Consider the following 16,887-nt stretch of genomic DNA (forward strand, 5'->3'; position numbering starts at 1 on the left):
TAGCCAGAGATTATTTCCCAGGGCAGAAATGACTAACACGAGTGGTCATAGTTTTAAGCAGATTGGAGGAAAGTATAGAGGGGATGTCAGAGGCGGGTTCTTTACACAGAGAGTTGTGAGAGCATGGAATGCGTTGCCAGCAGCAGTTGTGGAAGCATGGTCATTGGGGACATTTAAGAGACTGCTGGACATGCATATGGTCACAGAAATTTGAGGGTGCATACATGAAGATCAATGGTCGGCATGACATTGTGGGCTGAAGGGCCTGTTCTGTGCTGTACTGTTCTGTGCTCTATGTTCTATGTTCCAATTCAGTTGAAAGTCAATAAACTCATTTCCAGGCATTATCTACTTTTCAGGATTTGTTTAACATAGTCCTGTTTGTTGGCTTCACTAGTTGACACCTCATTGCTAGTTATGTCTGATGCTGCTCCTGGCATACCCTCTTCATACTCTCTCTGAATCAGGGTTGTTTCCCTGGCTTGATGGTAATGGCTGAGTGGGTGACATGCCAGACCGTGAATTTGCATGTTAAATAGAGTCTACTGCTGTTGATGATCCACAGCACCTCATGGATGCCCCCCACTCCCTAGTTGCTTGATCCGTTCAAAGTCTGTCCCATTCAGCACAGTGATCGTGCTGCACAACAAAATGGGGAACATTTTCAACGTGAAGGCTTCATCTCCACAAGGACTATATGGTGGTCACTCTGACACACACTGTCTTGGACAGATGTATCTAAGCAGGCAGATGGGTAGGGCAATGGCAAGTTTATTTTTCCCTCTTATTGCTTCCCTCACCACCTGTCACAGATGCAGTCTGGCAGCGATGTCCTTTACGACCTGACCAAATTGCCCAGTAGTGCTGCTGTCGACTCACACTTGGTGGTGAACAATCAAATCCCCCACCCAGAGTACGTTTTAAACCCTTGTCTCCCTCAGTGCCTACTCTAAATGTTGTTCAACATGGAGGAATGCTGATTCATCAGCCGAGAGAAGATGGTACATGGTAATTAGCGGTAAGTTTCCTTGCCCATATTTAACCTGAAGGCCATGAGACTTCAGAGAGATTGTGAGGAGTAGCAGGGCAACTTCCTCATGACTGTATAGCACTGTGCTACTGAGTCTGACCTACTGGTGGTACAAAATATAGTCGGGGGTATTGAACCTAGTGGTGAGGTCAATGCCAAGTAGTCTGTCTGGTTTCTTTTTTATTGTTGAGATTTTGGAGTGATTGATACAACTGAGTGACTTGCTAGGCCTTTTCAGAGGGCAGTTGAGAGTGAACCACATTGCTGTGGGTCTGGAGTTATATGTAGGCCAGACCAGGCGAGGATGGCAGATTTCTTTCCCTGAAGGACGTCAGTGAACTATATGGGTTTTTCCAATAATCAACAATGAGAAAAGAAGTGAGTCAAACAGTCAGGGCAGGCAGGGACAAAGCAGAGAGTACAATAGGTGGATGGAGGTGGGGATGAAGGTGATAGGTCAGAGAGGAGGGTGGAGCGGATAGGTGGGAAGGGAGATTGGCAGGTAGGGCAGGTCATGAGGATGGTGCTGAGCTGGAAGGTTGGAACTGGGGTAAGGTGGGTGGAGGGGAAATGAGGAAACTGTTGAAGTCCACATTGATGCCCTGGGGTTGAAGTGTTCCGAGGCGGAAGATGAGGCATTCTTCCTCCAGGCGTCAGGTGGTGAGAGAGTGGCGGTGGAGGAGGCCCAGGACCTCCATGTCCTCAGCAGAATGGGAGGGAGAGTTGAAATGTTGAGCCACGGGGTGGTGGGGTTGATTGATGCAGGTGTCCCGAAGGTGTTCTCTAAAGCGGTCTTTGAGAAGGTGTCCAGTCTCCCAAATGTAGAGGAGATGTCATCGGGAGCAACGGACAGAATAAATAACATTGGTGGATGTGCAGATGAAACGTTGTTGGATGTGGAAAGCTCCTTTAGGTCCTTGGATGGAGTTGAGAGGGGAGGTGTGGGCACAGGTTTTGCAATTCTTGTGGCAGGGGAAGGTGCCAGGATGGGAGGGTAGATTGTTGGCAGGTGTGGGCTTGACCAGGTAGTCACAGAGGGGACGGGGTCTTTGCGGAAAGCGGAATGGGGTGGGGAGGGAAATATATACCTGGTGGTGGGGTCCGTTTGGAGGTGGTGGAAATGTCGGCGGATGATGCAGTTTATGTGAAGGTTGGTAGGGTCCACCTCCATCCAAGGCCCCACATCCATTAACGTTTCACATCATTGAACCGGTTGATTTTTTTTTAAGTTTAAAAAAAAATTATTGAGGACCTTAGGTTAAATGGTTCAAATTTTGTTTTGCGAATTGTCTGTATTTTACGTGGGAAAAATGGAGAGCACAGGAAAATACTTTTCATCGTGAATTGCTTCTCCCAACAATACAACTGAAAGTCAGCAGAAACCAGGCACATGGGCAAAAAAAACAGCAACTTTATTTTGAAATTGTGCAAACTAACCTGTTTGAACTCTGCAGTTATCACCACCAAAGCAAACATGATTGTTTAAAAACTGCACAAGGGTCTTGCTAAAAGTCAGCAAACTATTGCTAGTTAAATACATTAAATATATATACCTGTACATCATATATGGTGTGTGTGTGTTTGTCTTTGGCCTTGTAGGAAATAAAGGCAAAATATATCACAATCTGTAGTTACATAATGACTGATGGAGAAAGACTGAAAGAAGTACAAAAAAGGAAGTAAAATGTTTCTAATTGGACTGACTTCACATCAAACTGCCCTGTCCCATTACACAGTTCATTTGTAGTGAGAGTTTTATATAAATTACAGTTGATGTGATACACATTCCTGATGCACATTTAATGGTGATCAAGGTGATTTGTTGACAGACTGATGACATATAATTTCATACATTTCTATTTTTAAAGACCACAACCGAAACCACATAACACAGCATTACTGTAAGTGAAATTCTACCTTTGTGTTCACCAATAGATGTTTGACATTTTATGTTGTAATTCAGTGTGCGGTGAAGTAGGCAAATGGACCAACTCCACTGCTGCACAAATCAACACACAAGCTGTTTACTTTTATACCAAATCATGTGATTTATTTTTCATTTGCTATTTTTCAAGCATGAGCCAATATAGATTGGTTTATAAACCTCACTAGTGGTGTAGTTAATCTCAATAGATCAGAGTTTTTATTCAGTATCTGAAAATGAGAATGGTCTGTCCCCACAGCACAAAAGAAAGCCATTGACTCGATGTTTGTCTTTTTAATTTTGCTTCTTGTTCTTTTTGACCTGTGTCATGTGGTGTATAGCTGTAATGTAACTTTGTTTTCTTCATTTCTCTGCTGTGTAAGTTAGGATTGTACTTAGGTATGCTGCATCTTTGATTGCGCAATGTGTTGGTGACATGGTTACCCTGTATTTAATCTTATAACTGAAGAATCTGTACCTAGGTACCATTGTACTTAAGATGGCGCTGTAAGTGGTGACTTATGAACTTTTCACTGTACTCACTTGAGTACATGTGACAATAAAGCTAATTCAAATCAATTCAATTCATTCATCCCAGCTTTGCTAAGACTTTCCAACCCCTCTACTCACCTGCTCTTTCTTGTTTGCCCTATATTTTCTTCAGGCCTACGTCCTATTTCCTATTGAAGGCTACTAACGCATGTTTCCAGTTGTTTTTCAGGCAAAATATTCCAGATCCTATTTTGTCATCATGATTTAGGATTGAATAAGAAATCCTGATAAGGATGTTGCACTAAAATGGGAGGAAGTATGGTAGGGCATGGACACTGATACAGGTCAAATGGCCTGCTTTGTTACTGTCAGTTGTATACGAGATCCTACAATAGAGCTATAATATCCCATGTGTGAGTGCAGTTTGCTGGTGAAATGATAGGAAGGCAGTCTTGCATTTATATAGCAGTTTCATAACAGTTGAACATCTCAAAGCACTTGACAGCCAAGAAAATACTTTTGAAGTGTAGTCATTATTTGAATATAAGAATGGCATCAAGTTATGCACAAGTCTCAGAAATGGCAAAAATCCCAGTTTCTAAGTTGATGTGAGTCACCAGAAATTGCTTGCCCTATTTAAGAAACAAGACTCATGAGTGATAGCAAGATTCTGCCTCCTTCTTTACCAGCATAATAAAGTATATAAAGTCTAAAGGTGAATATGATACCAGACTCTGTGAATTCGCACTGGTCTGGTACAACCTCCCCCAACTAAAGTTGGCTTTGAATTAAATAGGTAGGTGACTCAAAGAGCTACTACCTGCATCTTTTGTGATGGTAATGATTTAGAGGCTGGGTAAAAGCTGCACCTTGCTGTAGTTTCTTTTTGGTCATAAAAGATCCAATGTCAAGCAGCAATATTATGCATCCACAGGACAACCAAAGAACGCCTGGCTGAAGATTGAGTTTGGGTATTTTCACAGGTCCAAGTTGCCAGCCTTGATGCTGTTTAGCCCCATGCAGATATAACCCTTGAGAAAAGTCACATGCCCTGATGTTAGGTTTAATGTGTTCCTCTCCTTCAAGGCTCAGTCACCTCCCTTCATTAGGGTCCTCCCTTCAGGAAGGGTCTATGGCATGTGGCTTTTGGAAAACTTAGTTTCTTTACCTCCCCTTCGGTCAGGGCACAGATGTGAGGGTGTACTTTGGCAGAGAATCATGGAATCCCTACTTTATGAACACAGGCCATTGGCCCAACAAGTCCACACCGACCCACCGAAGAGTAACCCACCCAGATCCATTCCCGTACCATATTACTGTACACTTACCCCTGACTAATGCACCTAACCTACACATCCCTGAACACAATGGACAATTTTGCATGGCCAATTCACCTAACCTGCACATCTTTAGATGGTGGGAGGAAACTGGAGCACCCAGAGGAAACCCACGCTGACACGGGGAGAATGTGCAAACGCTACACAGACAGTCGCCTGAGGCTGGAATTGAACCTGGGTCCCTGGCAGGGACCAGACCCAGCTACCACTGCCACCCATCCACCCCTCCCTTGAGTCTTGCTTCCTTCTTGCAGCCTCCTACATGTGCAGCACTGCACAAATGTCCCAAATCAGCCAATCAACCCCTTCCTTATGGTTCAGCCACAAACTTTGGGAACCAATGGTTCTCCTGCACTATTTTCATAAAATCCAGAACTCACAGGCGAATAGTTTCTCAACATTATATTAGCTGCCCCCCACCCGGATAAATTGGATTGGGGAATTGCTAAAGCAGCTATAGTGTCATTTACAGAAGCTGGAAAAGAGCAGGGTTGATAATGAATGGGCATTTAATCAGTTTTAATTAGTCTTCAGCCCTGTGTCCCATTAACCTACTCGAACAGGTGAGAAAATCGTTTGCAGGAAAGAACCTTTCCTTCAGAAGGTGAGTAGTTGGGATCTGGAATGTCTTGTCTGAGTGTGATAGAGGCAGATTTGGGCAGTTGGAAGCTGACCGAGAGAGTGACATTTGGAAGACTATCAGGAAATAGTGGGACAGTTGGACTGTCTGACTTGCTCTCAGACATGCACCATTAAAAGATCTGCTTCTGTGCTGCATCTATTTCATGACAATGTGAATGTGGAGCCCTGTTTGAAATATCTAGGTCCAATCTGTTGATACAGTCTGATCCTGATCTGCAATGCCCCAGCCAAAGTGGAGGATAGAGGGAGGGCTCAGAGATAAGGTACATGCATTTGTTGGGTAAACCAGCTGAGAGCAGGATCATGAGTCAGAAGGGTCCCAGCAGATAAATTTGCAATTTATTCTTCAAGTAAGTGGGTAGCATATTGGCTCAGTGGTTAGCACTACTGCCTCACAGTATCAGAGCCCTGGGTTCAATTCCATCCTCAGGTGACTGTCAGAGATGAGTTTGCACATTCTCCATTTGTCTGCAGGGATCTCTTCTGGGTGCTCCAGTTTCCCCTCCCACAATTCAAAGATGTGCAGGTTAGATGGATTGGCCATGCTAAATTGCTCATCGTGTTCAGGGATATGCATGTGAGGTGGGTTAGCCATGGGAAAAACCCCCATCAATGGGATGACGGGGGGAGAGTTTGAATGGGATGCTCTTTGGAGGTTGGTGTAGACTCACTGGGCTGAATGGCCTCTTTCCTGCACTGTAGCGATTCTGTGAATCAGGAGAAGCAGGAGAATTCCTCTGGGACTTGAGCCTGAGGCACTCTTTGACAAAAGAAGTGCACCTCCTGCAGCTATAGTGTTTGGTGTGTATTCCCACCCCCCACCCCCAAAACACACACGAGCCAGATCAATGATATAGCTTTAGGATGGGACACTACGGCTTTTAAATCAAACCTCATGCACGAGATTGGCAGGTTCCCCTTGTCCGCAGGCCAGAAGGTTTCTTCAGTCAGTCTGTTGTCATTTGGAAAGTACAATTTTGAGCACCAGGTAAGCATTGAAGATTCTGAGGGGAAATAAAAAGGAAATAAGAGCAAAGATTTTGAAAAGAGACTGTTAGGCAACATCAAAAGGGAGTCCCACAATCTTCTATAGGCAGATGAATAGCAAAAGGGTGAGGAAGAGTTGGGATGGGGATCGTAAGGGACTAAGAAGGGGATGTATACATAGATGCAAAGCGCATGGCGAAGGTATTAAATGAAGACTTTGCATCTGTCTTTACCAAAGAAGACAAGACTGCCAAAATCACAATGAAAGCTGAGATACTGAATGGGCTAAATTCTGATTGAAGTGGCAATTGAAAGGCTGGGTAAACTTGATAGATCACAGGGGATCAGGCAAAATGCATCCAAAAGGACTGGTGGAAATAAAGATGGGATTTGCATGGCAGCCACCATAACTTTCCAGTCCTTCATGGATACTGGGGTGAGGCCAGAGGAACGGGAATGTTACATCCTGTGTATGATACATGTAGCAATTACAGGCCGATCAGTTTAACTAGAGGGGAAAAAAACTTTGACTCAATCATCTGAAAGAAAATTAAGTTACCTGGCCAATTGTAGATTAGTTAATAAACATCAACATTTGATCAAGGCAAGTTACATTGAACTAACTTGATTGAGATAATAGTGGGTTGATTTGTTTGAGGGTAATGACCTTGATGTGATGTACATGGATTTGAAAAAGGTTTGTAATAAGATGCCTAGAAAACAGACTTGAAGGCTATGGAATAAAAGGGCAGTGGCAGTGTAGATAAAATGCCACTTGAATAACAGAAAGTGGAGAGTTGTGGTGAATGGTATCTTTTTCAGACAGGAGGATTTGAACCATTGTTTTTCTTGACATGTTAATGACTTTTGTTTGGGTACACAGGGCACAATTTCAAAATGTGCAGATAACACAGAACTTGTAAGAACAGTGAATAGTGACGAGGGGTTTCAAGAAGAGAAAAATAGTAACGAAGATATAATAATTGGCTCCAGTGGAGTATTGTGTTCATTTTGGGAAAGCCATGAAGGGATTAAAGAGGATGCAGAAAAGATTTCTATGAATGATTCCTGGTGTAGTGATTGTAATGAGATAAGCCAGGTGGACCTCAGAATGTGAGTTCCCTGATTGGACCAGATTAACAGCCCCAATCAGGGAGTCCTGGCTGACAGATATAAACAGGAGTGTCAGACTGTCTGTTCACTCTGACAGCTGGCTCTGAGGGAGCTGGGTAAAAACAATGACTGCAGATGCTGGAAACCAGATTCTGGATTAGTGGTGCTGGAAGAGCACAGCAGTTCAGGCAGCATCCGAGGAGCAGCATCTGAGGGAGCTGGATCAGTGTCAAGGACTCTCCATGTGTAAATAAAGGTTGACTTGGTGATGGGATACCAGCCTCTGTGGAGTTATATCACAGGGTATGAGGGACTTTAGTAACATGAAACGTTTGGAGGAGAGAAGGTTGAGAGGAAATTTCATCGAGGTGTTCAAAGTCAGGAGGGATTTGAACAGAGTAAATAGATTGAAAAAGATCCATTGGCTGAGAGACTGAGATCCAGAACACAATATTTTAAAATGATTGGTAAATGAAAATGTGACAACAGTGATTTAATGCAGTGAGTGCTTAGATCTGGAATGTGCTGCCTGACATTCTGGTGGAGGTAGGGTTAGTGATGGCTTTCAACAGGGTAAGGTCCTGAGGGAGAGAACTTACAGAGCCTTCCCGAAAAGACGAGGGGATGTTGCTCTTACAGCAGGGACATGACAGTCCTAAGAGCCTTCTTTTGTGCTGTAAACATTCCATGATTTTCTGATTATACATTCAAAGTTAACACTGTGGTACTTTCGGAGAAAGTGAGGACTGCAGATGCTGGAGATCAGAGCTGAAAATGTGTTGCTGGAAAAGCGCAGCAGGTCAGGCAGCATCTAGGGAACAGGAGAATCGACGTTTTGGGCATGAGCCCTCCTTCAGCCCTTTTCCAGCAACACATTTTCAGGTCTGATCCCCAGCATCTGCAGTCCTCACTTTCTCCTAGCAGACTTTAACCTACTGCGAATCCTCTTACAAGGATGCCTTCCACGAAGAAGCTCTGTTCCTCCATTCCTGAAGAAGGGCTCATGCCCGAAACATCGATTCTCCTGCTCCTTGGATGCTGCCTGACCTGCTGCACTGTGGTATTCTTGTCAATATTACAAGGTCCTTTTGCACACGCAACTATTTTTGTAGCATCCAGACATCAGCTAGTGCAGAAACATCCCTGAAACTCCTGCTGTGACTAATTTTCCAAACTTCATCTGAAATGTTAAAATCCTGTCACTGGTTGTAATTGCATTGTCAGATTCAGCACATTTTGTACAACCGACTTTAGCATGATATTTATATGCATAATAGTTAGTATAGTTTTTTTTTAGCTGATGCAGAATTGTACATGGGTAGAAAAGCCAGTGAAAGCATGTTATATGATAACCATTAATGTACTTCAGTGTGAAATAGTAATTTTCCATGCCTTTCACTCATTTTAGATCATAGCTTTGCAACAAACATGAATGGTTTGGACTTCTCAAAGACTGTCTCACTACAAATGGACACTGTGTGGCCCATTCTTTTTGGAGCATGTGCTTGGCAGTGCAATATTTAATATTACATCATCTGAGGGCTTGCAGCGCCCGGTCTGGCAATCATTCCACTCTTGTTGCCTGTTGTATTGGCACCACTGACTGTGCAACAGCTGCACAGTGATTCTGAATCCATGAGATTATCTAGACCTGACCATTTCATCACCAGCCTGACAACAAGAAACATTTTCTGAAAGGTTTCCCCAATCGAAGGGTAAGTGAGCAATTGTCCCTAAGATCAGTTTGGTGGAATCCAACAGGGCTCTGAGTGGCAGGGGCTATGGGGAGATTTGTGGCAGAATTGGATCAGTTGTCCAGTAAGGCCCATCTCAATCTTTTATGCCTTTGACTTGCAGTATGGTGAATACCTTACCAGGCAGCGGCAGGTTGTTGATTAAGAAGGATTGTTGCTTGTTAAGCACCTTGTTAATAACCTAACTTGCCTCATTAATGTTCACCTTCCTATCTTACCAAACAAACTCATTGCTGAGAAAGCTTAACATGTAAAGTAAAGCGATACCTGGCAGGATCAGCTCATTGCTTGCTATGTTGTGTTGGACCAAATCACATTTCAGGGCACCAGCCACATGCATTCCTTGCCCATGGACATTCTGTCATTTACCAATCCCTCATGATCATTGTGACACCTCTCTGATATAATAGCAGGCCATTCAGGGTACCCTAAGGCTACAGCAGGGACATTTTGTACCCATGGTCAGGCACCTAGCTCATGGACTGAGCCAGATCTGCATCTCAGGGCTGTGCATTTGCTCTCTTAGCACTCACTCACTCAGTGCCTCTTACGTGCCTCAGAGCATCCCTGCCTCACCTTGTCTTGCTGAACCAATCAGAATTTCCAAGCAGTACACCAGTTTGATTCCTGCCTTGGATGACTGTGTAGAGTTTGCACATTCTCCCCGCGTCAGCGTGGGTTTGCTCTGGGTGCTCTAGTTCCCTTCCACAGTCTGAAGGTGTGCAGGTTAGGGTGGATTGGCCATGGGAAATTGCCCATAGTGTCCAGGAATGTGCAGGTTAGGTGGATTAGCCATGGAAAATGCAGAGTTACAGGGATGGGGTGGGATGCACTCTATAGTGTTGGAGCGGACTTGAGGGGCCGAATGGTCTCTTTCCACACTGTCGAGATTCTGTAATTCTAAAGTGCAAGTCTGTGTGAAGGTGTATGCCTGAGAGTGTGCACACATTCTGATGAATGTCACCCAGTGAAAAGAATTAGTATCCTTCAATGAAATGAGAATAGTTTTAAAATAAATCTATACTTTAAAATAAAGCAAGATGGCTATTTAGTGATGCCATTTCTTTTGGGTATTGTCTAATATTTGACAACTCAACCATGCTGACCAAAGTGATCCCAATTTCAATAGCTCACTTGTGCTCCATTAGCTGATCTTAGGACACATTTGGCTACCGGCTTAAATAAACTAACTGATGTCAGCCCATCTTCCCCCAGTCCCTGTTCTCCTGGAGGCTGTGTTGCTCATAACTGTTACTGTAATTGTTACTAGGGGAGGTGGTAATCTAGTGGTATTATTGATAGATTATTAATTCAGAGACCAAGGTAATGTTCTGGGGATCCAAATTCGAATCCTGCTGTGGCAGATGGTTAAATTTGAATTCAATAAAAACTTGTAATTAAGAGCCTAATGATGGTCATGAGTCTGTTGCCAATAGTTGGAAAAATCGATTTGTTTCACTAAACTGCATCCTCACTTGGTCTGGACTACATGTGACTCCAGACCCACAGCAAAGTGGTTCGTTGTTACCTGCAGTGGGATGGGTAATAGATTGACATGGGGAGAATGTGCAAACTCCACACAGACAGACAGTCATGGTGGCGCAGTGGTTGGTACTACTGCCGCACAGCACTAGGAACTCAGGTTCAATCCCCACCTCAGATGACTGTTCCAACTCCACACTGAAATTCTCCCTGTGTCTGTGTGGGTTTCCTTTGGGTGCTCTGGTTTCCTCCCACAGTTTAAAGATGTGCAAGTTGGGTTGACTGGCCATGCTAAATTGCCCATAGTGTCCAGGGATGAGCAGGACGGGTGAATTAGCGATGGGAAATGCAGAGTTACAGGGATTGGGTGGGGGCCTGGGTTTGGGTCTGGGCAGGATGCCCTTTCAAGGGTTGTTGCAGACTCGATTGGTTGAATGACCTTTGTTTGCACTGTACAGATTCCATCAGCCATCCAAGGCTAGAACCAAACCTAGTTCCTGGCACTGTGAAGCAGCAGTGCTCACCACTGAGCCACCGTGCCACTCCAAAGTCATTTTGTGACTTGTCTAAAATAAAACATAGAACTGCAGATGCTGTAAATCTGAAACAAAAGCAGAAATTGCTGGAGAAGCTCAGAAGGTCTGGCAGTATCTGTGGAGAGAGGAACAGAGTTAATATTTTGGGTCCAATGACCCTTTAGTGGAACAGCTGAAATATTAACTCTGTTATCTCTCCCCAACAATGCTGCCAGACCTGCTGAGTTCTTCCAGCAATTTCTACTTTGGCCTGAACAGCCAGACATACAGACTCTACTACAATGAGAGGTATCGCCGGCAGATTTGAGCAAACACAATGATGCTAGGTTTTGATTGTTCTGCGCTGGAGATTTATCATTATGTTGATTGTATGCATTCAAGGGAACTGCCAGTTTGTCCAACTGAGGATGGATAAAAAGGAAAGAACTAGCAATGAGTTACAGAAAAGTTTTAAAATTACAAATGTAGAATTATTATGCAAATCATTTCAGTGTTTGTTTAATGTTGTCAGGGTTTTGTCTGCGTTTCAAGTATTCTTACCAATCAGGAATTGTCTGAGTGAGGCTTCCCTTATAAAGTGAGGCTGCAAAAAAAAAATCACATGGATCTGAGGTAGGAAGGAAGCAGACGGAAAACAAAGAGAAAAAAATTAGCAGGAAGCAGAGTGGGATTGACTGTATTTAATGAGAGGCGATAGATCCTTGGACTGACTGAAATCCGGCAAGAATATCTGGGTGATAAATGCACTTTAATTCACTGTCTAAGTTGACTTCAGCAATCTAACTATGGCTGCTTCATATTCTACATACTGCAGGAGAACATAAGCTGGAAGGGCCATTATTAAAATTAGTTTGGTTGCCAACAGTTTAGATAAGCTGCCAAATAGACAGCATGACGCCTCTGAGTTGCATGTACAGAAAGCACAACAACCCCTGCACTGGGGAGAATAACTGGCCTCTGTGCCAGCAAAACCTAAAGGCCATACAATTTATTACCCACTCGTGTTCATTGCATAGATTTTCTCCACTTCTGATTTCATTTTAGAACAAGTTTTACAATTTGAGAAAAATCATGCTTTCTTCAGCAGTCTTTGACAGCTTTTGAATTTGGTGCATGGATCCTGGTCACAAACTAAAAACAGATGGAATAGCTTAGACAAAGGCACTGGTTGGAAGTGTCACTACAGTGCTTTCTGATCTGAAGCAAGTCCAGTCGTTTCCCTTTGAACATTAAGGACCCTGGGAGAAAGCATCCATTCAGCATTCCTGATGAACACAGCCCAGTCCATCGCATAAGCCAATTTTCCATCCATTGGCTCCATCTACGGTTCCCATTGCCATGGAGAGGCAACCAACATCACCAAAGACCCCTCCCATCCCAGTTATAATCTCTTCCAACCTCTTCCATCAAGCAGAAGATACAAAAGCTTAAACACATGTACCAACAGGTTAAAGAACAGCTTCTTCCTGCTAGACTTCTGAATGGAGCTCTCAAATGTAAAATCTAATGTTGATATTTCTTTTAGTGCATCTTCTTTGCAGCCGTAACTTTGTATTCCTCACTCTGTTATATCACCCTATGATCTTTGTATGGTATGGTCGGCCTGTACTGCACACAAAACAAAACTTTTCACTGTAGTTCATGCATGTGACAATAACAAATCAAATCAAAGTGCTAAATTTGAAAAGATTAAGTCGTAGCTTTGTGTCCCTGGAAAGGCACCTTCTTCCATCACTCAGTCATCTCATGTTGATATATTTTCATGAAATCCCTTGAATTAAGACTGGGTAAGATTAGATTTATGCCATTAATCGTTACAGCAATCCCACTACTCTTCCAACTGAAGATATAAAATGACGTGTGTAGCCAGTGGGAAAATGAGAATCTTTCTTTCCCTTTTCCAGAATGACCTTCTACCTGTAGGATTAAGGCAAAAAGATCAGACAAAAAAGGCACCCACGGGCCCATTAAATAGAGATCAGCTTCTGGAACACCTTGAGAAACAAGCGAAAGAGTGCAAAGACAGAGAGGACTTGGTTCCTTATACAGGAGAAAAGAGAGGTAAGTGATAGTTTATGCCATTACAATATTTTCAAACCCTGTTTCTAAGTTAACTGTGAGTGATTGGTCAACCAGATTATTCTAGGGCTATGTGCTAATATTAATCAGTAGCTTACTTTGTATCCGGTACAAATCAAGGCGCGAAATGAAGGGCTACTCCTATCTCTCATGTTCCGTTTTCATCAACTTCTCACTCTGTATATTTGAGGGCATGCTTCACACTTATTCAGATCCAGCTGAGACAAGCTTTAGGATTCCAGTAATAACAACAGAAATATTCAACAGAATCGGCACATGGTTAATGTTTCGGATCAATGTTCTTTCATCAGGACATGCTCCATAAATGTGCACAACTGTCCAGATTCTGGACCTCTCCTTCCTCCTCAGCATCCTTAGGGGTCTTCAGCTTCAACTTCTTGATCCAGGGGCTATTCAGGAGGAGCTCAGGGTTGGTGCTAGTCCTGAACTTGCTGGCACATTTGTTCCTCCTTAAATTCTCTGACCCTTGCTGTACCATGGCCTCAGTGACAGTACCCCCTGCTGTGGCTGGATTCATTGGTCACAGTTCCAATAACCTGGTTGGGAAATATCAGAAACTGAGCAGGCCCTCAGTAATATGATAAGTCAGTGTTCACATCACACTCAAATAAGAGTTCAGCATTGTCCTCCATTCAGTGGGACATGGAGGGCTCTGACAAGGAGGAATGACTTGACATGGCCCTTTGACATAGGAACCTTATTCCAATGAATGCAGCACATTTTGAGGTCATGCTGCCATGCCACACAAACACAGGAGGAGATTAGGATTGGGGTACGATTACTGAAATCTTGGCCCCACCCACCCCTTCTCACAGACCACCCAAGAAAGGCAGCATTGCATATAACAGCACTCGGTAAATGCTTACAGATCAAGGTGAGAGATAAGCACGTCCATAGCCATGTATGGCAGTTGGATTCTTGGATTGCCTTTGTGAATTGTGGTCCCCAGGACACAATTTTAAGGTCAGCTGTGATTAGTTCTGCTGCACAAAGATGACGTCTTTAATCTGCAATGATCAACGACATGGTCAAGATAATTTTTGACCATGATATATACCCTGCACAGATAGACAGTGCATCTGTTTCTCGTGCAGGATTCTATGATTACTGATGATGTCACCCTGTACTGTGCAAGTGTCTGATTAATGCAACTGGCCTTTGAAGGGGCTTCACCTCCCTCAAAAATAGAATCCCACGTGCTCAGACAGAAAACAAAAACTCTTTGTTTGCTCACTCTAGGTTTGGTTGCGGCCATTTTCCACTTCCATTGCCTGTTAATGATTTGGATGAGAATGGAGGCCAATACATCACTGATTGGTCACTGGGTGATAATCTAGGTGACCCCACCAAACCTTCACGTTCCTTTCTTCCTTGTACTTTCTGTTGACCCGATAGTCATACAGCACAGAAACAGACCCCCTCAGTCCAACCAGTCCATGCCGACTATAATCCCAAACTAAGCTAGTCCCACCTGCCTGCACTTGGCCCATATCCCTCCAAACCTTTCTCATTCATGTACTTATCTAAATGCCTTTTAAACATTGCAACTGTACCCACGTCCACCCCTTCCTCAGGAAGTTCATTCACAAACCACTCTCTGTGTAAAAAGGTTGCCCCTCGTGTATTTTTAAATTCTTTCTTCTCTCACCTTTAAAAACATGCCCTCTAGTCTTAAAATCCTCCATGGTTGGGAATTGACCTTATCTATGCTCCTCATGATTTTATAAATCTCTATAAGGTCACCCCTCAACTTCCTAAGCGCCAGTGAATAAAGTCCCAGCCTTTCCAAGCTCTCTTTATAATCCATACCCTTTGGTCACAGTAATATCCTGGTAACTCTTTTCTTTTCTGGTTCCGAGCTTCTACACAACTCTTTCCTGTGTGTCTTCATCTCCTAACATTATCTGCCTGATCTCCAGTCCTACTAGATATATCAATGATTGTAGTGCAGTGTACCCTAATCAAAGCCAGGGTGATGGAGACCTTTGATCACACTCCTGTCCCCACACTAACCCATGTCCTCCAATGCATTATTGTCTCCCACCTTTGTATGTTGAGTTTCCTCCTGTCACAATTATCATCTCCTTTGCATCACAGAATGGTGCCTCCAAATCCCATTGATTTCTCCAGCTTCCTAACCACAGCACTAGCCTGATAAACTAGCTTGACTTTCAGGATGAGCTGTCTAGCTTTGTGTCTGTGCTATAAAACGCGGCAAGACAGAACTCCTGTGAACTTTCAAACACAACAAGGTGAGGCGAGGATGGTGTGAGTATCCAAGTGAGCGCAAAGTTGATGAGCACTCAGTGACTGAGATAGACCCTGCTCTGATGCATGAAATGGGTCCCTGGCACTGTGCACTAAACAACCAGGCAGCAACATTACAATGTAAGGGGTTGGTGTTCTCCAAAGTGCAACTTTGATGTGGAGAACGTCAGAAGTGTGCCATGATGTGGCCAGGCCATTGGGATTCTGATGCCAACCTTGGTGCCCAGGGGCGGGTGCAGGCACCACTGCTGTGGAGTGTACTCTGAGATGTGGGTGACTGCAAATCAAGACAGAGATCCTCCACAGGAACAAGAAACCAGCTGAAACTGCCAACTGCCCACTCTGCCTTTCATGTCAGGATATGCCACCATCTAGATTCTCTGTTGTACGTGGGAGAATAGCAAACTGCATGTCAGTGAGGTGAAATCAGGCAGTAATGCGATGTTTTTATATTCATTTGAGGGATGTGGGCATCACTGGCTGGGCAAGCATTTATTGCCTGACCCTAGTTGTCTTTGAGAAGGTGGTGGTGAGCTGCTTTCTTGAACCGCTGCAGTCCACCTCCTGTGGGTTGAGCCACACTGCCATTACAGAGGGAATTCTAGGATTTTGACTCAGCGACAGCAAAGGAACAGCCAATACATTTCCAAGTCAGGATGATGCATGGCTTGGAGGGGAACTTGCAGGGGATGACATTCCCATGTCTTTGCTACCCTTGTTCTTCTAGATGGAAGTGGTCATGGGTTTGGAAGGTGCTGTCTGAGGATCTTTGGTGAATTTCTGCAGGGCATCTTGTAGATAGTACACGCTGCTGCTACTGAGCATTGGTGATGGAGGGAGTGGATGCTTGTGGATGTGGTGTCAATCAAGCAGGCTACTTTGTCCTGGTTGGTGTCAAGCTCCTTGAGTGTTGTTGGAGCTGCACCCATTCAGGCAATGGGGAGTATTCCATCACACTCTGGACTTGCCCCTTGTAGATGATGGACAGGCTTTGGTGAGTCAGGAGGTGAGTAACTCGTGTAGTATTCCTAGGAAGCTCCCATTCCTATTTCTTAAAATGCACACAAACGTGACTCTTGCTACTTACTTTTTTCCTTGATCCTTACCTTGCTATTCAAACCTTAGGTGGCAACGGACTTTTTCTCTCAATATTGAGAATCTCATTTTTCTGATCTTGGTACATTATTTTTCCCAGGTACACACATCGTTCAGGCACTGAGAA

The 16,887-nt window shown here is 43.8% G+C and overlaps 1 protein-coding gene across 3 annotated transcripts in view; it reads left to right on the plus strand.

Moving 5' to 3' along the window:
* tmod1 (tropomodulin 1) overlaps positions 1–16,887 on the plus strand; it is a 101,534-nt gene that overhangs the window by 28,658 nt on the left and 55,989 nt on the right. For all 3 annotated transcript variants that reach the window (XM_043719197.1, XM_043719192.1, XM_043719208.1), the window contains exon 3: positions 13,202–13,358. In XM_043719197.1, the coding sequence (XP_043575132.1) occupies positions 13,202–13,358 (157 nt within the window). The remainder of the gene's footprint in view (positions 1–13,201; positions 13,359–16,887) is intronic.

Source organism: Chiloscyllium plagiosum, chromosome 2, assembly GCF_004010195.1.
Source record: "Chiloscyllium plagiosum isolate BGI_BamShark_2017 chromosome 2, ASM401019v2, whole genome shotgun sequence".
Lineage (NCBI taxonomy): Eukaryota > Metazoa > Chordata > Chondrichthyes > Orectolobiformes > Hemiscylliidae > Chiloscyllium > Chiloscyllium plagiosum.